The sequence below is a fragment of the Hippoglossus stenolepis genome, chromosome 12, assembly GCF_022539355.2.
Source record: "Hippoglossus stenolepis isolate QCI-W04-F060 chromosome 12, HSTE1.2, whole genome shotgun sequence".
In the NCBI taxonomy this organism is placed as follows: domain Eukaryota; kingdom Metazoa; phylum Chordata; class Actinopteri; order Pleuronectiformes; family Pleuronectidae; genus Hippoglossus; species Hippoglossus stenolepis.
In genome coordinates, this window is record NC_061494.1 from 8,320,964 (window position 1) to 8,342,569 (window position 21,606).

At 42.1% G+C, this 21,606-nt stretch overlaps 1 protein-coding gene across 11 annotated transcripts in view; it reads left to right on the forward strand.

Annotated features, from left to right (window-relative positions):
- The window catches only part of lyst (lysosomal trafficking regulator), a 56,672-nt gene that overhangs the window by 15,715 nt on the left and 19,351 nt on the right, over positions 1–21,606 (forward strand). For 5 of the 11 annotated variants that reach the window (XM_035171915.2, XM_035171916.2, XM_047342232.1 and 2 more), the window contains 16 exons: positions 680–878; positions 4,605–4,695; positions 5,615–7,706; positions 9,448–10,387; positions 10,497–10,682; positions 13,291–13,447; positions 15,031–15,242; positions 15,367–15,433; positions 15,924–16,033; positions 16,760–17,376; positions 17,472–17,645; positions 17,746–17,906; positions 18,858–19,048; positions 19,611–19,856; positions 20,251–20,424; positions 21,197–21,346. In XM_035171915.2, the coding sequence (XP_035027806.2) occupies positions 680–878; positions 4,605–4,695; positions 5,615–7,706; positions 9,448–10,387; positions 10,497–10,682; positions 13,291–13,447; positions 15,031–15,242; positions 15,367–15,433; positions 15,924–16,033; positions 16,760–17,376; positions 17,472–17,645; positions 17,746–17,906; positions 18,858–19,048; positions 19,611–19,856; positions 20,251–20,424; positions 21,197–21,346 (5,767 nt within the window). The remainder of the gene's footprint in view (positions 1–679; positions 879–4,604; positions 4,696–5,614; positions 7,707–9,447; positions 10,388–10,496; positions 10,683–13,290; positions 13,448–15,030; positions 15,243–15,366; positions 15,434–15,923; positions 16,034–16,759; positions 17,377–17,471; positions 17,646–17,745; positions 17,907–18,857; positions 19,049–19,610; positions 19,857–20,250; positions 20,425–21,196; positions 21,347–21,606) is intronic. The other 6 variants (XM_047342231.1, XM_047342230.1, XM_047342233.1 and 3 more) reach the window with 5 other exon arrangements.

Genomic DNA, 21,606 nt, shown 5'->3' on the forward strand with positions numbered 1-21,606 from the left:
AGAGGACTATGTGGTTATAGCAGACAGAAGCATTCTGGCTTGGAGGCGCTCTATGAATGCTTGTCATAAGGATAAGTCGTATTCTAACAACACAAGTCTAGATTTCAAGCTTTGATTTGACAACCTGATTATTTAGGTTTCACAATGATATTGCTGAGGCTTTTTAGCGGAGCTGGCTTTGGCTTTTTTGCTCTGTCATCTCACTGTGCTTGTGTTGTGTTACCCACTTGGTTGTGGTATGCAAGCATCTCCAGTGAACTGACCTTAACACAACAATTACTCCTCTACTTTGTCACACTGTGTCGTCTATTACCGATAAAGTCTTGAGTCGACTTAAGCATGCTTGTCTTTAAACTCCAGTTTTCATATTAAATAAATTGTATACACTGTCTTCTCAACCTACTGTGTACTAGTACTTTTTTCCCCTTAGCACTTAAACAGAATAGACAAAACAAGTGATGTAGTAAATCAGTATCTGCTATGTCTAAATTCTTAATATGATTCATCACAGCAGGAGTGTGATTATGTTTTATTTGGACCCTACTGGTTTTCCTTAAAGTTACATCAGTAATCCTGGTTTTATTTTCCTCAAATGAATAGAAACCTCATAAATCTATTTTGAGTGTGAAAGAATTCCATTGTACCTCAGGTGTGTGATGTCGTGTGTCTTCTGTTGTAGCTCAGATATGAGTGGGGCCAGTAACACTCTGGCGAGGGAGTTCCTGACTGATGTACATCAACTATGCAGTGCGGTGGCTCAGAGAGCAGAGGCACGGGAGGAAGACGAGGAGGAGAGTCACATGGTGGCACTGGGGGAGTACCTGGTCAGGGGACGTGGCTTCCTGCTGCTCAGCACCCTTGACTCAATTATTGACCAGGTAAGGAAAAGCTAAGTGCATCTATCTTATCTGCTGAAGCTAAGTCACACTTTATGTGGCTTTTCAATTGTGGTACTGGAAACTGAAGTTGCAGCTGAGATCTTTACTTCCAGAGCAACGCTATTAAGCTCTACTGTATACTGTAGGTTAGGAGCAAATAATCCCTGCCTCCGGGATCCTTTTCATAAAATCTGTTTCTGAGTTTCAGATCAGAGCTGAGGGACAACACTGCCAAAAATCACATGATGCACAAACTTGCAAATCTGTGAAAAGTGTGCACCAGTTTTCAGATCACCATTTACAAGGTTGAAAACCTGGAAAACAAACTGATGCACTGAACACTGACAAATTTGAAACTCTGAAAAGGTGTTGTCACTGTTAAGAGAGCTGCAGTTTTGAAGAAGAAAAACTTAAATACAAAATAATGTTTATTTATGTAATAATGTCATGCAAGAACTTTTCAAATAATATTTCAAGCGAGTTTCAACCTCACAATGTCTTTTTTCCAGTTTCTCAATATGATTTGATCTTTATCCCATAAAGTTGAAGACTACCGCTGTTTTGTTTTCAACAGATTGTTCAGTGAGAAGTGCAGGGAAGAGGTAACTTCACTCATTGTTTTCAATGAGAAGTGAAATCCTGAACTGAACAAAGTAATATCCACACTGAGCCATGGGCCGCTGCTATTATTTTCAAACCATGCCTCACATTTGTTAATTAATCAATATAAACCGGCCTTTATAACCTGCTGCGACTAATCAAAAGGAAATTGCAGACAGTGTTTGCAATAGAGATAAAATATAACGAACACACATCATAAATGCAATGAAGATTATGCAAACATCAGACAGACACCAGCTGGTGAGATTAAAAGGGTATTTAATGAGCACAGTGTAGTAAAACCCCTTAATGAAAAGTAGGTTATGCACTTATAAGACTTAAAGGATTATTCATATTTTTTTAAACAAATGCCTGTTTTCATTTACAGACACTTGAGCATTATTATATTTAAACATGTTCAATATTAAAGCTCAACATTATGTTCAATATTAATGCTCAACATTATGTGCAATATCACTCTTTCGTTGTCATTAAGGTTTGTGCAATACTACAATATAATATCCATTATTATCATGTATAGTATTATAATAACCTCATGTGCAATACTTACTTCTCACTTGTCATTTCTAGTGCTACTTATTATATTCCTATTTCAGTCTAGTTTTTAGTTTATTCTTTTATATTTTTGTAACTTATTTGTGTTGTTATGTATTTAGGCTCTGGTCCTCTCTTACTCCCCCTTCCACTTGATATTTTCATACTTCACTTCTTTTTTTAATACTATTACATTATTCTTTTTTATTGTAACTTTGGAGCAAAATCTGGCACAAGACTTTCCTTCAGGATTTATAAAATTCTTACTTTATAGCACCACATGGAAAATGTTGTGTATATATATCTTTTTTCCGAGGCAACTCATGCTCCCTCTATACCTCTGTGCCTGTTGTAACTACAATTTGCAGGGTGACTATTTTTAAGAAGAAATAGGCTTTACCGTGGTCACATGATTGATTGTAGAAGGTTATGATGCTGCTGCTGCTGCTGCACACAAGATGTTGATGTTGATTATTTTTCCTGTATTTTTATCATCCAATGCACCAAATGTGTCAGTGCTACTCTCCTTCAAAATGGATCTTACAGATATGGTTTGGACAGTATTGTACCTCGAAGGGAAATGGTGTCCACTTTTAAACACTTTGTCGTGCTCTGACGGAGCCCAGTGTTTCCTCTGCTTACACGCTGATGTCTGCGGACTTCACAAGAAGAGACTGGGCTGCAGCACACAGTCTATTTACTGTACATATTGATCTGATCTGTGTTTTTAGGTCAACTATCAAGTTATGAATTAATGGGCTTACACATCACAAGTGGAGCACTGCACATGAAAGGGTGAAAGCAGCACAAAGTGGAAAACAATCGGACTTCTCAGTGTTTGGGTTTGGCGTCTTCCTCAGGTTCCCTTTGACATTCTTGTTGCAGCTGCTGAGTCAGACTCAAGAGTCAAGCTGCATAAAACTGTGTCACGATTTTATGAGATGTTAACAGCAACATCAGTGGGTAAACTAGCTATTCAGAGGACTACAGTGTGTCATGGCTGTTGAGGTGGGCTGATGATGCGAGAACGACATTTGGACAAAAAATGATCTGCCATTGTCAGCTTTTGGTGTAATAAAATGGCCGATATGTTTTTAAAAGGCTTTGGAAAGAAAGCTGGGATCCTGAGCTCAGTTGTCTTCACGTCCAACTGTGTATTTTCCTAACCAATGACATGCTGACTTGGAGTAACAATGCATTATGACTTGAAATAATACAAAGTGACCCTGTGTGTCAGCGTCGCTGTGTCCTCATATTGTTAGACAACTTCACACACACACACACACACACTTGCCATAGTTTTCCATTCAGTTTAATGCATTATGTGTGTGTGTTATAACATCTCCGACTCATGTGCGTCAGCTGTGGCCTGAATGGAGTAAAGCCTGTAATGACAATTGGGGCCAGACACTATAAAGAATTTTTATTTGCGGTTTAGGTTAATTGATCTAGAATAATATGAAATTATAAATCCGTTTTCAGAATTCAGTAGAAAAAGAGAAAATATATTTTTGTCTTAGTTTTGCTCCATTATGCTATTAAATACTGTTATTTCTGACATTTTTAAGAAGCCACATGTCTTTTTGTAATGATGGCACGTCTCTTATTTATTAGATTTGTAAAGTAATTTTCTAATGTAACCCTGATTCCTACAGGCATGTTAAAACTCATGACACAGCACGTCAAAACATATGATTTACTTTTTTAATTAACTCCACAAAGGAGTGTATGTTTTCACTTGTGTTGGTTTATTTGTTGGCAGCATTACACAAATACTACAAAACCTATTTCCACCAAACTTGGTTGAGGGATAGGGCCTGAGCCTATTAACTTTGGTGCAGATCCAGGAACTTCTCTGTCAGTGTAACATTTTCAATAATTTGTCAGAGCATAATGCACAGATCTTGATTAAAAAAATGTTTTTAAAAAGAAGGGCATTTTTAGGGAACTGATATTTATCAGTGTTTACAATTTGGTGGTGATCCATATCTTCAGGTTTCTTAAAATCATTTGTTCTACTATTGTTTATTGTTGTTAAACTGCAGCCTTTGTAGTTTCTAATCTTTTTAATCTTTTTTAATCTTTCTAATGATGGAGTGAAAGTGATTAAACCATAGCAAGCTGATTATTTTTTAATTCACACATGAAGGAGTAGGTTGATTGTTTTTAATTAACACATGAAGGAAGTGGTTCTCTCCCTGCTGTGAGTTATGCACTGAATAGATCCCCCGGCTCTAAGAAGTAATGTTGTCATGTAGGTGCCACATTGCTCATTAACGCACATGCGCAGAACGCTAACTAACTCGCTAGCTAACTGCATACAAATATATAACAAGCTCCTGGGCAGAAGTTTGGTTTAGAAAGTGAGTTAGTAAATCAAGATACAAAGCAAATCAAGTGTGTGATTTGTCTTGGCAGAAAGTGGTAAAACCACGAAATGGCATTTTTTCTAAATATGGACAAAAGTGTATCCCGGTGGGAGGGTCTTAATGTGACATTGGAGTGTGAGGAAGAGGGGCAAGAAGGCATTCTAGGTAACCCCACTGTGTTATTTTTTATTTGTCCTCTCAGGAGCTGACCTGTCGAGAGGAGCTGCTCACTTTGCTGCTGTCTCTTCTGCCGCTGGTCTGGAAGATCCCTGTTCAGGAGGAAAAGGCCCCAGGTGATTGCACACAAATACTTACTTGGTTACTACTTTATGTTAACTTTAAAAGCACATACCTCTCGCTGTCCTGATGCAATGGCATGTGACTACTTCTTATTCAAGCTCTGTAACTTACATTTTCAATTCACACACTCTATTTAATGAGTGTAAAATATGCATTAATCTGTACAAAAGAACAGAAATGCAGACTTCCTTTGGTGGGCCAGAAATCCTATGTTCTGTAGTTTCCTCTATTTGTTTCATCTTCCATCTTTTCCATAAATCTTAACCAGTTATTGCCGTCAGTTATCGGCAGTGTTTTAGCTTTAGGTTTGGTCAGTTTATGTGAAAGCAATGGGATTTGTGCACATTGCCTTCTGCTGTAAAAATGTCTCCTAAAATTCTATATTATATATATATATAGATTTTAACTAACCACCGCTAACTGTGCACTGTACTCAATTTGAGATAGATGAATCTCTTGAGCCAATTTCTCCTGTATAGTAGATCTTAGCATTGCATCACATAAACAGTCGGACAAGAGGAGAAGACATGTGGTTGCAGAAGCCTGTGACCTCAGGATGACACTGATACTTAGTACAGGGCTGTTGATCCTCTCTAACATGGACCCTAGACATTTTTACTTTAATTAATTTTTTCTCACTGAAGATGTTAAACACACTGGAGAGGCCATGGCTGCTGTAATGCAGCAGAGCTTTATGATCCTTATCTTTTACTCTAAAGACAAATGGTATTTTTGGAGTACAAAATCCAGTGTTTTTCAGCATAGTGCTTAGAAATTAGATTCTCGCATAAAAAAATATATATATATATATATATTACTTAAATATATAATTTAGGGTCTTGAAGCACATTTGGTACTGTATGTTTATATGTCTGTCCAGAATTATATTGACAGATGTTTGTGTGTGGACAGATTTCACGCTGCCGTCCCTACTGGAGGTATTCCTCGGCCGGGAGGTGAAGGCCGTCCCTCTCAAGGCAGGACAGAAGGCTGCGACAGATGAGCAGAACTCTGGGAAGAGGTCCCGCGTTGGCAGCGGAACCTGGAAGTCAAGGAGGTCGCACCGAGCAGCACAGAGGTACTCTGTAAAGGATGCTCGTAAGTCCCAGGTTTCTACCTCAGATTCAGAAGCGAACTCTGAAGACAAAGCAGGTGCAGGTGGTGCGAGGAGTCGAAGATCACACAGTTCCACGATCAGGTTAAGCTGTCAGCATCATCGTTCGGAGGCCTCGCAGTTCGCATCCACTACCAGCACCACCACAGAAATCATGAGTGCACCATACCCACATCCCCGACCGCCTGGGTCCCAGACAGTGGACACTGAAACCCTGACAGACCCAGCTGCAATATCAATATTTAACCGCATGGAAAACTCACCGTTTGATCTCTGTCATGTGTTGCTTTCCTTGTTGGAGAAGGTGTGTAAGTTTGACATGAACATCAACCACAACCCTGGCCTGGCGGTCAGTGTTGTTCCGACTCTCACTGAGATCCTTACTGAGTTTGGCGACTGTGGTCCAGGAGGTGGCAGTGGAACCGGGGCGGAGGAGCTTGCTGGAGGCTGGACCGAAGAGCCCATTGCCTTGGTCCAGAGGATGCTACTACGCACCATCTTGCACCTGATGTCAGTTGATGTGAGTCAGAGTGAAACCCTTCCAGACAGCCTGAGACGCAGCCTGACAGACCTGCTACGAGCCACCCTCAAAATCCGAAGCTGCTTGGACAGACAGACCAACCCCTTTGCACCTAGGCCCAAGAAAACCTTGCAGGAGGTCCAGGATGACTTTTCATTCTCCCGCTATCGTCACAGGGCTTTACTGCTGCCAGAGCTTCTAGAGGGAGTACTGCAAGTGCTGCTGGGTTGCCTGCAGGCTTCCACACCCAACCCCTTCTTCTTTAGCCAGGCACTGGAGCTTATCCATGAATTTGTCCAGCGCCGGGGACTAGAGCTGTTTGAGGCCACCGTGTTGCGGCTGGAGGGGCTTGGCAGGGCGAGGGATTCTGAAGTAGGAGGTGAGGCTTCTGAGAGGCTAAAAGGTCTGATTGCAGGGGTCTTCAAGATCATAAGTGCCATCAAGAAGGCAAAGTCAGAGCAGCTGCATCAGTCTGTGTGTGCCCGACGCCGCCATCGTCGCTGTGAATATTCACACTTCCTACACCACCACAGAGACCTGTCAGGTTTGCCCGTCTCTGCTTTCAAGCAGGCAGCTAGACGCAACCCCTTTGAAGAGGATATAGATGGCAAGGAAGAGATGGAGGGGGACGCAGTGCGCTACCCTGAGCGGTGCTGCTGCTTGGCTGCCTGTGCTCACCAATGTTTGCGGCTCTTGCAGCGCCTCTCCCCTAGTGGACCAGCTGTACTTCAGGTGCTTGCTGGGGTGCAGGCTGTTGGAATATGCTGCTGTATGGACCCCCGCTCAGTTGTAGGACCCCTGCTGCATGCCTTCCAAGCTCACGGTCTGCGTAGTTACCAGTCTCATGTTCTCAGTGTGCTGAGTAGACTGATCCTAGACCAGCTTGGCGGGGGACAGCCCTCAGAGAAAGCCAAACTGGCTTCCTGTAACATCTGCACTCTGGACAGCAGTCAGCTGCCAGGCCTGGAGGAAACGCTGCAGCATGGGGAACCTTCAGCAGTTTCTACCAGTCTGTGCTACCGCTCCCAAGGTATTCTGCCAAGTGGAGGGGGGGCAGAGGACATGTTGTGGAAGTGGGACGCCCTCGAGGCCTATCAGGAGCTAGTGTTTGGTGATGACTGGCAGTTGAGTCAGCAGATAGCTGGCCATGTTTGCCACCTGACCTTGCGGGGCAATGCTATTGTGCAGTGGCAGCTCTACACACACATCTTCAACCCTGTGCTTCAGAGAGGAGTGGAGCTAGCTCACCATGCCCAACAGCTGGGAGTTTCCACTGTGTGTACTCAGGTCTGCAGCTATCATACGCAGTGTCTGCCTGTGGAGGTGTTGCTCATATACCTGCAAACGTTACCTGCCCTCCTCAAATCAAGGTGAGCTGTTTACATCAGTTTTTTTTTGGTCTTTTCACTTGATCATCTGTCTTTTTCAGTGGTTGTATTAGTCTGGGTTTTCTCAATATTATCGGACTTCATTTTAAGGTTGTGCCTTAAAAGATTTAAAATCTTTAGGCATAAACATATGTAGCTACAAAGTGTCCAATAATTATTAAAGTTCTTTGGTTTGTAAACATGCAGAATCATCAATACCAATCTGTGTAAACACTTTTGAAATAGGGGAGAAACAAATATAATTTACTAGCTCAGAGTAAGAAACCTGAGCCACTTGAACATTGTTGGTCATTAGATCTTTCTCTCCATGTCTTGGCTAATTGATACTAATCAATAATTTATCAGAGCATTCTAGCGTGAGTGCTAGATGGAGGATTGTTGACCGTTTATATAACACTGTTATGAGCAGAGCAGCCACACAGAAGAAGGTGCTTGCAGTGTTTTTTCTGGACACATTTGACAAACATACATTTGGCATGTTTAGGTTGTATCTCAGCACCTGCTTGACCATTGCTGGAGAGGTTGTATTTCCCTTGCGACCCTAAACAGGGTCAGTGGGTGTAGGAAATTAATGGATGAATGCTTTGAGGTGTTCTGTTATTAATTCAGAGTACTCATTTCTATAATATGCTATTTACTATATGTTGTATATCAAATCCATTGTATTTCATACAGCAATCAACATTTACAAACAAGCTTGAATACTTTAAAGGTTTTTCAACCACTTCTGAAGCTGCCATATCATTTTTTGTAGTTTTTGAACAGGCAATATACAAGCAAACAATCATTGCTTGTTAAATTGTTGACTGTTTAGTTGTCTCACAGTCTCAAGTGTATTGAAAAACTAAGGTTAACTGATGTATAACCTTTAAACTAATTAATGCCACAGAATTTGACATCCCTTTTTTACAGTGTAAAAATTAAAAAATGTTGCAAGATAATCTAAAAGCATCTCTTCATCATCTTTCACTGCTCTCACAGCTTTCTGCATAACAGAACTCCACAGCATTAAATATGCAGGCTAATGGATAGTCATCCTGATGGACCTGCTCACCACTAATGAAAAGAGGAAATGTTCTGAAAAAGCAAAATCAACCAACTCTTCATTAATTTAGAGGAAGACTGGAGAAAGGGTTTGAATAAGAGAAATACAAATCAGCTAGTTAATTATCTATGTCATTTCATGCTTTTCGCGCCAAGCCTCAAACAAACATCTGTTTCAGTTCCTTATCACACTGTGTAGACAATTTCAGTCATGTTTAATGTCGGCACATCTCTTGAGGGTTTTGTTTGGTTTTATCCAATGTTGATTTAACCTCCACTGAGAGCTGATGTATTATTCTTTTAAAATTATTTGCCCTCAGTTGTGTGCGTGTGTGTACCAGTTTTAAACACATTTTAAAAGGGTAAAATACATTTTAAAAGGGTAAAATAGCAGCTTTCTTATTGACTAAACATTAACATTCAGATAACTTTAACACAATGTGATAGATAGATGTACATTTGTCTTTTATGTATCTCACTAGAATAAACACAGTCACATTCTGGGAACGTTGGCAGTGCTATCATGTGGTGCCCTTCACATTTAATTTATTATGTTAAGAAAAGTTTACTAATTTATTTAAAGGTTTTCACATCTACCTTTTTTATTCTGTGTATGTAGTGTTTTATGGTATTGTTTTTCTTTATTTAGTTTCTAACAGTTTTTTTTATTTTGTTACAGGGTTATTAGAGACCTTTTCATCAGTTGTAACGGGCTTAATCAGGTGACAGAGCTCGTCTACCTTGACCAGACCCGCTCTTTGGCTTTGAAGGTGTTTGAGATTCTGATCATTGGAATCGGACACCAGCCGGCTTACGGGGTGCTTCAGGAGGTGGAGGGTGCTGATACCGATGAAACAGAGGCTGTCTTGAGCCTTGCTGAGGAACTGGGGTCCCGAGGGGCTGGAGAGGGCCCGCAGAGCCTAAGCAAGTTCTACGAAGGCTTAAAGGAGGCATATCCACGTCACAAAAGTCGGAGCGGGCAAGGTCGTGGACCAGGCCGCAGCCGAGCAGAGACGCACCTCCACGTTATCAACCTCTTCCTGTGTGTGGCCTTCCTCTGTGTCAGCAAAGAGGCTGATTCTGACCGGGACTCGGCTAATGACTCTGAGGACACCTCAGGTTATGATAGTACAGCCAGCGAACCTCTTGGCGGGAGGCTGCCTTACCTGTCCCCAGATAGTGTAGCTCTGCCCTCCAAAGAGCAGGTGCGACGTGCAGCAGATGTCTGGTCAGTGTGTCGGTGGATCTACCTGGCCAGTCCCTTGTTCCAGAGGCAGTTCTTCAGGCTAGGTGGACTGGATGTCTGCCTGCGTCTAATGGCCATGGTTATCCAAAAACTTTCCTGTAAGACCAAGGATGGGAAAGCGAAGAAGAAGAGGGAGGGCAAGGGCAAAGGCAGCCCTGAGTCCACTGTGCCGGTCACACTGGAGGAGACTACATATGATTCAGCCGACACCCTCTGCCCTGGTCAGGGTGAGGGAAAGACCAAAGATCCTGCAAAGAAATTTGAGGAGGAGTGGCAGCTTCAAAGTATTCGTCTGCTTGAGGCTCTGCTGGCTATCTGTCTGCACAGCTCTAACTCAGCCCTGCAGAGGATAGAGCCGGAACTTTCTTATCAGGTATGTCACTTCATATCACACTGATCAGCTAATCCCTAAACACATAAACCAGAAATTGACACTTTTACCCTGGACTTAGTTAAACTATTACATTTCTTTGATTCTGTAGCTCCAGTCAGTGGAAGAAACCCTGTTTGAGGTGAGAGACCAGCTCTCTCGCTCAGGGGTGGTGAACTCTGACCTTGCTGTACCTCTGTTTGACTCTCTCCTGAGAGTGGCTTTGGCTGAGGTGTCATCCTGTCCTGATCCCCCTGAGGAAAAGCCAGACAGGGTGAGTCCTGCCTCGGGAAAACCTGTGAGTGTTACATGCACCTTTTATTTTTTGAACGTTATTTGAGCTACTCATGTATCAAGACAAGAGGCGAGTTCAGGTTAAAGCTAGTCAGGTATCAGACACTCAATTCCACTGTACACAGGTGCCATTGATGTTCATCACAGTATAAAGGTTGGTAAAATGTAGTATAGTAGTAACCTTGATCAAATTAAGCAAATGTTTGAATAAATTCTGAATGTTAACACCTCAGTTTGTTGTAACCCAGTCACATTATCAATAAATAACCTGAGGTAAATAGGTCTTTTGGTTTCTTGATCTTCATGCAACCTCACCCTAGCAACACCCCCAGGGTTGATCAGGCCAATGCTTTATGACCATAAATGCCCTTTTAGCCTCCTCCAAGATGTTCTTGGTGGCTTTGCTCATCTGCTATCCTTCTATCCCACGGAGCTTGAGGGCTCTGTGTAGAGACTGGCCCAAACCCTTCTTCCACTGATTTGCATCTCGTTCTTTATCCATTGCCAGGATCTTGTTCAAGCAGCTCCATGTGCTTGACTCTTTTCCCTTCCAGAACCTCCTCTATCTTCTCAGGGGACAATTATGTCCACAAGGATAACTTTTTTTGTTGTCTCTGATGTCAGTACAATTTCCAAAAGAAGGGTGGTGGTAGTAATGTACTTTGGAAATTTAAGATACACACCAGAGTCGACCAGGAGCTTCCAGTCCTTAAAGGTCTGGTGCTGCAGTGTGGCTGCAGTTTCTCCCCTGCTTGATAAAGGTAATGGGCTGCCTAATTAGATGTCACTTTTTGCCGTCCTGGATCCCTTTACAGATGGAGTCCTCTACCACCCTTAGAACCTGGTCACGGTGCCAGTGATATCACCCCTTGACAAAGGCCTTTGTGTCTATGCACTCCAGGGATACTTTTTTCAAACGAAGCCACTGGTGTCTCTGTGAGGCTCCACAGATTGACTGGATGAGGACTTTTTTCCGAAGCGTTTCTGCTTTCCAGAGGTCTACTTAGGTCAATTTACAGTCGGTGGCCTCCACCCATCTGGTCCACGCTTGCTCAAGCTTACCACCTTGATGACCGAATCCTCCTCCACCTCTTTTGTCACTTTTTCCTGGAGAAGCAGGCATCTCTGTCACCCTCTGGCCTTGCCAATACTGATCTTGCTGTAGGTTCCTGAATACACAGGGCCAAAAAAGATTTTATGATTCAACTAAACTTCTATCCTTTTCACTGTATCCTTAGTCCCCCACTTCCTTACCATCTGAACTATGAGGCCAGGTGTTGAGACTCTGTGTGTGTCCTAGTAGAGTATCACCTTTCTGGCTCTGGAGACCTTAAACATATTTTTAAAATATATATTTAATTGACAGTTGATTTTATTACTTGTTTCCCAGAAGAATGAAGAAAACAGTGGTCAGTTACCTGCTGCTTCTATGGCGGAAAAGTAGTTGAACACCTGAGCAAAATATTAAGAGCAGTAGTGTTTATTTACCCCTGATGTATGACAAAACTGCCAACGAAAACAATGATAGCCATTGTTCATAGCTCAAGTATGACCTCATATTTAAACCCAAAGAGGTCCTTGGGTATAGTTGGATTTTTAGCATTTTCATGGTAGTGTTACTTGTTAAGTCTTGTTCAAACATACAAAAGGTAAATCCGTTGTAACATTCACACATGTTGACAATTTCTCACTACAATGATTAGTCTGAAAGAAAGTCCTTAAGTCACAGAAACTCCTTCCTCCTTCACAGACTTCATTATTGAGAGACTTTCAGGACCGTATATGGTTAAGAGCAGATATGTAACTGCTTTTGTTTGTTCCGTTAAGTGAGATGAACACAGAAAAAAAAAAATACAAAGCTAAGATATGATCATTTGTCATCTGGATGTCCTCACTGAAAAGACTCACAACCTGGTACAGGTTACCTCCTAACTCACAACCTTATTTTCCACAAGTCTTAAAATGCCTGTCTGACTAAGCCTGTTCCAACACAGGAGGATTTAGATTTTTATATAATAGATTTAGCCATTTCTTAAGAGCTTAGTTCTTTCTAGGCAAGCTCAGCAGTGTGATGATCACTAACCAATGCAAAGTGTGCTTTTGAAAGAAATAGAAATTGTTTTGAAAGAAGTAGAGGTATGTATGACAGTAAACCTCCTGTTTGAAACAGAAAAGGTTAGAGTTTGACTCTGTGTGGTTGTGTGGTTCATCAAGTAACTGGGCTGTGCGACTGCTCCTCAAGTCAGCTGCTATTTGTCTTATGACCAAAATCTTGTACTTTCTTTCCTTTTCCACATCAATTGAACACAATTTATTAGCGATTTATTCACTTCAGTGTTTGTTGTTCTTAGTATTTTTAACATTACATGCTTGGTCGATGAGTTTTTCTTTTTGAAAAAAAAAAAGATAAGATTGGGTAAGAGGTTGTGAAATGTTTTTTATCTTGCCAACTGCTTGACAGTTGACCAGGCAATGATCTTGACTTATTTGTATTTGGACTGTGCTGGGACTGAAATTCAGGATTTTGTCGTCTTGCTTGTCCTCCCCCTTCCTCTCCGTCTTTCTCTCTCTCACTCCTTATCACTTCTTCTTTTTCACTCTCTTTCTGTCAGAAGCTCCAGGTGTTGGCGGAGGGGGCAGCTCCAGCAGACGATCTCTCCGAGGAGGTGGACGAGGTGCAGAGCTGCGGCGTTAAGCCCCCAGGGGAGGAGGAGGGCTACGACGCCGACAGCGAAAGTAACCCTGAGGACATGGCCAAGCAGGAAGAGGGTAGGTCCACTCTTATTGCCACACCATGCACACACACACTGCACACCGTCATCGCTACAAATAATAGTAGCTTAGACAAGTTTAACATCATTTGCTTTGTTTGCTTTAAGTCTTATCTCTGGATAGTTACATAGTACTACTGCTCCTCCTCGTCTACCATTTGTTTTTTTTGTTGGTGATAAATGTCAAGAGATCCTGATGGATTGAGAGGTCATATTTTGGATTCAGCCTCTGGCCTTGGGAAACCATATTCCTTACATTATGACTCGATAATTCAGTTCATTTTTTGCATTATTGCGTTCATTTAGAAGGTTTTATTTTTGATATCACCACAGTTTTTCAGTCATTTGCTGTGTAAGTGCAGGTAAGGGCTTTTAGTGTCATGTAATAAACCACATCTTCCTTTGACAGGCTGCTGACCATATTGCGGCGAGTTGTTGTTGCGAACATATGACATGGCAGAAACTCGGCTGCATGCTTTTCTTCCCCCTCACAGCCTCTTGTGTCAGCTCTGCCTCTGCACTCTGGTGTTGCAGGTTACGAACGTGGCCTGATTATACCCCTTTTACTTTTTCATCCCCCTCAGTCATTTTTTTACGTTTTACAACTGCGGGGCAACTTCACTCTGTGGCCTCATGAGCTAGAGCTTGTGACTCAAAGTGACCATCAAATAGAGAACATTTCCTGGAAGTCTCTTACGTCATGGAAAATGGTGAATGTTTAACACTGACCTTATGCTAGACAAATACATGAATTAACTCCAACCAATGCAGTAACAGTGCAAATCAATCAGCTTATCTCATTTAACAATCTGGTTCAATCTGAAATACATGCTTCCACCCCAGGTTTTCTCTTTATTTCCAAATTAAGATTTTCTGGTTCTATTAGCAGCTGCCTTCTCACAATCCCTCTGAATGACATAACTTACATTACATTCAAGCTTTTGTAAAGTCTCTTATGCAACCTATGAGATTAAGTTGATTTAAATGTTTTCTAATTAAATATTGCATTTATTTTCCAAAATTACTGCAAGAATGACTGTGAAATGCAAACTTTAATTAAATTAATTAAATTGATCCTCAGACCAAACAATAGCATTGAAACCTCCCACAAAACTCTTTAAAGGGAGATGGGGGCGATAGCTAGAATATGCCCTGTTAGCTTGTATTTACTGAAAGCTGTATGTACAGTATCTGGTGTGCTAGTGTGTTAGACTGAGGCAACCTGTGTAGTTGGGAGAGAGAGCGAGAGAGCAAGCAAATTAATAAAAGGAGTTACCAGAAGCCGCAAGGGAGCCTGCTGGGCTGCTCTCCTGTAAATCATGAGGGGACTTCCATGCTGCTCGGAGGCTGAGCACAGGATTGAGGGTAACTCATTTTTATGAGCTGCCTCCAAGATGGGAGCTTGGAGCTGAAGCAGAGGGAAGCCTGTGTATCATGAAGCTGTTTCACTAACGCTGCCCAGCAGGGGATGTTTCTATGTTAGCATGTGCCAGTCAGCTTGATTTCTAGAATCTCTCCATGTCCATGTGCGAGTCTCTTGTGATTCTTAATGTCTCCTGGTGTCTGTGATTGTTTTCTCAGGAGTCAAGTTGGAGCCCAGCGGGCTGCGGGAGTTTGCAGCGGTGGTGGACGGGCCCGGGCGTGGTGTTCTGCTCTTCCCCGAGATCTGTAAAATGGAGCTGCAGCTTCTCGCAACTGGGTCCCCCGACTTGGAGGTTCTGAGTCATGTGTTTCACAGCTTGCTGGATGCAGTACACGCCGACCACCGCAATGCTGCCTTACTCTATGATCAGGTCGGACTGACCACTTCTTCCTCTTTAAGCCGCTCTTAACTGCCTCACAAGTTTATATTTGTCTTATTTTTCTCCTCAACTGTGCCATGACTGATACAACTAACTTCTTGTTCTGGTCGCACAGGGAGGAGTCAAAACCATTCTCTCTGGCTTTCACAACATCCTCAGCCAAACCGATCCCTCCTTCACAGGTTTGTTATTTCCCTTGTCTTATATTTGGCTTATCTGATCCTTTAGGATTTTGTTCATGTGTGACATCTTATGAAAAACAACGGATGACACTCAGTTTGCTCTGTTCCTTGGAGGTTTTTTAACTGGCTGCTGACATTTCAACTTTTCAAAAATTATGTTTATCTCTTTTTGCATTGTAGGATATTGTCATTTGCAACTTTGCATTGTATTTTTATTGTTGGTAAGCTTTTTTCAGCTTTTTGAGAGGTTCTCATTGATAAAACATTAAAAACAAAAAACAATTCTTGGATTAGTTTGTACACAGTCCTCAATATTTTAGATTTTGATATACTGTATATACTCGTATTGTCTGTAGCCTTTTAATTTTTAACTGATATTTTTAACTGATAACACGCAGTGGTGACGTTGTGTGTGTCTGTGGTGTTGTTGTGCATGCCCAAGTGAGTGAAAACTGTTTATGTAATATGCTCTTCATTGGTCCATATTCAGATTGCCAGACTGTGCTAGTGGAGCTGCTGGTTGCCATGGTGAGCCAGCGAATCACAGCGGAGGAACTGGCCCTATTGATTCGCCTCTTCCTGGAGAAGACCCCACCTACTGTAAATAGCAAACCCTATCAGTCATTCCACAATGTTCTTTTAGCTTGCATTCAGGGTGTTGACACCATTAGCTTATGTTCACAGCATGTGCACACTCAGGCTTGTCAAGAACAAGAATTTATTTGTTAGACATCATCTCAGACTTGCTCACTTCTCAACTTTTTAGAACACGCAATGCTCCCCTGGGTCCACATTTTTCTATATACAATTAACACCAGTGTGTGAGGAACAGATGTGTTGCCTCAACTTATTAACACAGTGTTTAATTGGAATCCGGCAGCAGACATTAATAACCTGTCTCCAAGAAATGTTTTTCCAGAAGGAAAAAGAGAAGTTTATTTTTAACCATGTGAATGTAATGACATGTGACATGTGTGTTTTCCGTCTATGAAAATAAGACACCTCAAGGGCTGCAGTGGCCATTCAAGATTCTGCACTTTTTGTTTTGCTATCCAGGTTTTTCTTGTTTAGACACTGTGTATTCTGCTGTATTCTTCTGTTTTATTCATGGGAAATTTAGTTCTACCTTTTTAAGGCGTTGTTATTTTAATTGTCTCACACAAGCACAAGCATTAAAGCATTATACTGCACAGTAATGCATGGAAATTAAATTTAAAACAAAAGATGGTAGATATGCAGAGTCAACTCTGCATATTTTTTCCTTTAACAAATCTAAAACTGATCAAATGCTCCTCTCATTGGTCATTCACTTTCTTTTATTGCCAGGAGATTTTACTGAAGGGCATCCTGCAAGTTGTTGAAGCCAATGTGAATATGGAACCTCTCCACTTCCTGACCTTTCCAATAATCCTTGGGGCTTCGACACAAGGAGGGGTGTCCCCCAGCTCCAGACAGAACGGTGCTGCTGGTGGCAAAAGTGTTGGTTTGCTCTGGAAGGGGAAACTCTCTCCTGGGCGCAGAGAGGGGGATGCCGAATACGGACCGAGCCATGTCCGTTCCTCTCCCTGGCACATCGCTCCTCTCCACTTGCCCTTAGTAGGGCAGAACTGCTGGCCCCACATGGCCAGTGGTTTCAGCGCCTCTATGTGGCTGTGGGTAGCAGAGCAGGAGGAGAAGGAAAGGGACAAAGACAAGGGTGAGACACACACACTTTACCAAGAAGCTTGTTTGCCTGATGACCATAAAATTGAACTAGTTTTGAGATTCCTCTCTCATTGTTTTCCAGAAGAGAGTAACCCTCCTGCAGCTGAGTCGCTCCTGGGCTGCTCTCAGGCTGGGACAGGATTAGTAGAAGAAGGCCTCATTCATATTCTGTCCATGGGCTCTAAGGCACTGATGCTTCAAGTGTGGGCTGACTTCTCCACAGGCTCTCTAACATTCAGGTGAGCTCCAATGAAGACTGCAACCTCAAAGATGAGAGTTTTTAAGTATTCACAGTTCATTAACCTTTAAGTATCGTAATCTGCTGTTCCATCAGAATTTGTATAGACCCAAATGATGAGATAAAAGCTGGGCTACTGGCGCAGGCAGACTCTGCTGAGGGGTTGCTCAGGCCAGGCCAGTGGCAGCACCTCGGCCTCACGTACACCCAGCAGCCCGAGGGCAAGAAGAACATCCATGGCCGAGTGGTTGTTTGGGTGTGTGGCATCAGGTGAGAGACATGTGTAATAGCAACAGTAAGAAGCTGTCCGTTTGTTTTTTCAAGCAAGTTAGTCATTAATAACTTAACTTTAAACTTCTCTTCTCTTAAGGAATTGTGAGGTTTCTTTGGACTACACGCTACCTAGAAAGTCAAGTTTATCGTCTGACAGCAACAAAACTTTCTGCATGTTGGGCCACTGTGCGCCGTTCTGTGAAGAGCTGTTGAAGCAGGGTGGACGCTGGAGAATGGGCACTGTGCTTCTCTTCAACGGTAGGTCTCCTGTTAACTCCTATCTTATCTTCTTACGCTACATGCATGTACAATCCATTTCCATTCATCTGTCTTCTGTACTCACTAGTGGTACATTGACCAAAAGTGTATCCAATCTGGTGGGTGTAAAAGGCTGTGGCTGGTGTGATGTTTGGCATGCTGCAAATTCCCAGCATTCTCTTGGGAGGCTTACTGAATACTTCTCTTGTTGCCTCTAATTGGCTGTGAATGGCTTGTGTCTCAGGCGATCCCAACCTGTGAACCCAACTGATGCCTTTACACAAGCTTTAGCGTCTCCGCTGTACTTGGAATTCATCGCAGGTTTCTGTTTCATGAAAAGAAGAAATAAAACATTAATGTTTAGTGCCTCAAGGGTCTCACTTTGCACTGCATCATATGTTATAAGGAGGTTGTTTCACCTATGTCTGCTTGTTTATTTGTCAGCAGGACAAAAATATTGAAACAGTTTGCTTTAAACTTGGTGGATGGATGAAGCAGAGAATAACCCATTCACTTTTGGTTCACTTTTCTGGCTTCCTAATAAAAGATATATCCAAGATTTATGTAACTATAGACCTGTTATATATGTTGTTGACTTGTGTACTTGCATTATCCAAAATCTTTCCAATGATGTTCAAACCAAGAGAAATACCCAAATTAATTCAGGGTAACGGAACATTTGATTTTGGTCGCGTCACATCATTCACACATTTTTCGGTAATGGTGGTGAAGACGTCAACTCCCATGATTCCACGCTGCTTCCATTGTCATCAATGGTTTGTTATTTGTTGTTTTAAATGAGACATCCCTAGCAGCCAAAGTTACATATTTAAGGTTTAACAGTGAGCTCCAGATGTCTGGATGATGAACAAAAAAAGTATACAAACTATTTATATTTTCAGGTTTTTGTTATGTTTCTGTCTCCAATTTTACGTTGTCTGTGTATTTCAGGGTCTAGAATTGGATCTGAGGAAGCCTTCTACCTGTACACCCGTGGGCCCGACCTTACCTCGATCATGCCCTGCAAATACGGCAAGCCCAGTGGGTCATTCTCCAAGTTTGTCACTAAGGAAGGGCTAAAGTGTGACCATGTGCGAGAGATCCTAATGAAGAACAAGGATGTGGACACAACAGCTTTGGTGGTATGTCAGAGCACAAAACATCACATATGAAAGAGACAAAGAAAAGTTTTATTATGCACGTCGTGTGATCTTTTAGCCAATTCCTGTTAAAATGCAGATTGACGCTGCTGTTAAAACCTGTTATAGTACTTTGCGATTCAAGTGCTCTGTAAGCATAGCAAATCCTCCCTATGTCTCATTTATAGTGTCATTTCACGGTGTATGAGTAATGTTCAGTTCCAATTAGTTGTCATCAGTGATACTCCACGGTAGGAAGTAATTTTTCCCCAATGGAAAAAGCTATTACAGTTAAGCAGCAGCTATTTCAGTCAGACTGAAAATAGTTTTACTCCCATTAAATGCTAATAGCTTTGTTGATAATAGCTCTGCTGATAAAGAAAAAAGGAAGTAAGACAAGAATAACGAATGATTTCCTCTTTACATTTTTATAACATCTCTGGCGCGGGTGTTAATCCGTGCTGGAGACTATTTGGGCAACTCATTTAAACAAAAAGATTTAATATAAATCTATTAGAAATGACTTAAGATGACATTTAATCATGTGAATTGTGTTTGTTAACAGGAGAGCTTGGCAGTGGTGTATGCCCCCGGCAGCCCCAGCGTCTATACTATCTACGAGCCTGTAATCAGACTGAAGGGTCAGGCCAAGACAGTGGTCACCCAGCGACCCTTCAGCTCCAAAGAGGTGCATAGTGTTTCCCTGGAGCCCAACACTCTCAGGGCTCTGCTCCCCACCGAAACTAAAGGCCTGCAGAGCGTCCTACATTGGATCGGAGGAACGGGAAATTTCGTCTTCCTCTTTGCACAGGTGGGTCGAATTTTAGAGCCGTAGAATTAGAGGTTGAAATTTAAAGTTGTCATGATATTTATGGAATTAATTGAATGCTGGGAGACAGTTTGGCCCTTTTCAGACCTGGTATTAAAATGTGTCCTGAATGTGTCTCTTGTGATCACTTGGAATCGCATCTCAGTCCCCTTGTCTATATGCAAATAAACATGTACGTCATTTGTGTACATGTACATGACCAAATAATTTTTTGTGGGAACAGTATAAGTGTAGCAGGAACATTGGGAATTTATGTAAAAAGCAACACATACAGTAAATGCATCGGCAGACTACATTGTTAACTTTTATACCTATAACTCAGTTTTATTTTGTTCATTTTCTTTCTGTCTCTCATCTTGGGCTGTGTGGCATCCAGACTGTGGAGCTGTGTGACTGTGAGAAGACCCAGGCTCTGGCCCTGCAGGTGCTGCTGTCTCTGTCCAAGTTCAACCAACACCGTATCCACGAAATGGACTGTTACCATGGTTACTCTATGATCCACCAGGTCCTCATAAAGTCGAAATGCATCGTGGGATATCATATGCTGAAAGTGAGTCACACCTTGAAATTTTTGCCGTCTTCTGTTCCCACAACTTCTGCTGACGTTTGCGGCGAAACATATTCACCAACGCTTGTTTTCAGTGTGAATCGGATCCGACCCGATACTCAGGTGCTTCTCGGAGCTGGTGCATGTGACACTGCTGTTACTTGACCCTCTGGCTGTGTCTGTAATTGAGCTGTGTGATAGCTGTGTGCTGAAATGGATTCTGTCTCAGTTGATGAGCACTGAGCTTCTGCAGAGTCACACAGCACCTCCTGATTGACTGGGTCACTTTTGTCTTCCAAACACTGAATTGTGTAGCACAGAGCTGACTAATGAGTGTATCAAACACTTTACTCTTCTATTTATATTACTGAAAATGAACTGTAACTGAACTCACTCATCAGTCAATAAATAGTTGTGTGTAAGCCTTCAGATTTCTGTCATACCTGAGAATACCAGAGACCCAAAGGAGTGCAAGATTTATGATCACTGCAGTGAAGCTGGTCACAAATGATGGACGTTGATCGATACCAACCGGGCCACTCTGGGAGTAAATGGCATTGGTTTTTGACAGAGTGATAAGCTCTCCAAAAAATCACATGGAGAATTTATTGATTTCCCTCCTATCTGTGATTCTGCACTGCAGGGTAGTTTCTGCAGAGATAGTGATTATCATATGTTTAATATATCTGATTAGAAGGAACAGCCCTCTGAAAGCTACTGTAGACTGTAGAATTGGCTGTATTTCTCATGTGGCTGCCACATTATGTCTCTGTAGACGCTGCTGGATGGGTGTTGCAGTGGACCCATTCTCATCCTGGGGGATGATGGGCAGTTTCGTTTGGACACCGAGTCCATCGCTGTGGTGCAGGACATCCGGCTTCTCTCAGATGTCCTGTTGGACTGGAAGATCTGGGCCAAGGCCGAGGTAGACACACACACCACTCCAGATTAGGGATTATCATAAACTTTTTATCATAATGAAGACCAATAGACTTAAATGGCATAGCCATAAATTGAAATACAAACTTGTTTTTTCATGAGACAGTTTCTCCTAGTTTTATCCCCCACAATCTAAAATATAATTATGGATTTCACACATTTCTTGTTTCACCCAAGGTCTGTAAACTCCTAATGAGACACAGAAAGCTCAAAACATGATCATCTAATGATGAGATAGTATAAATT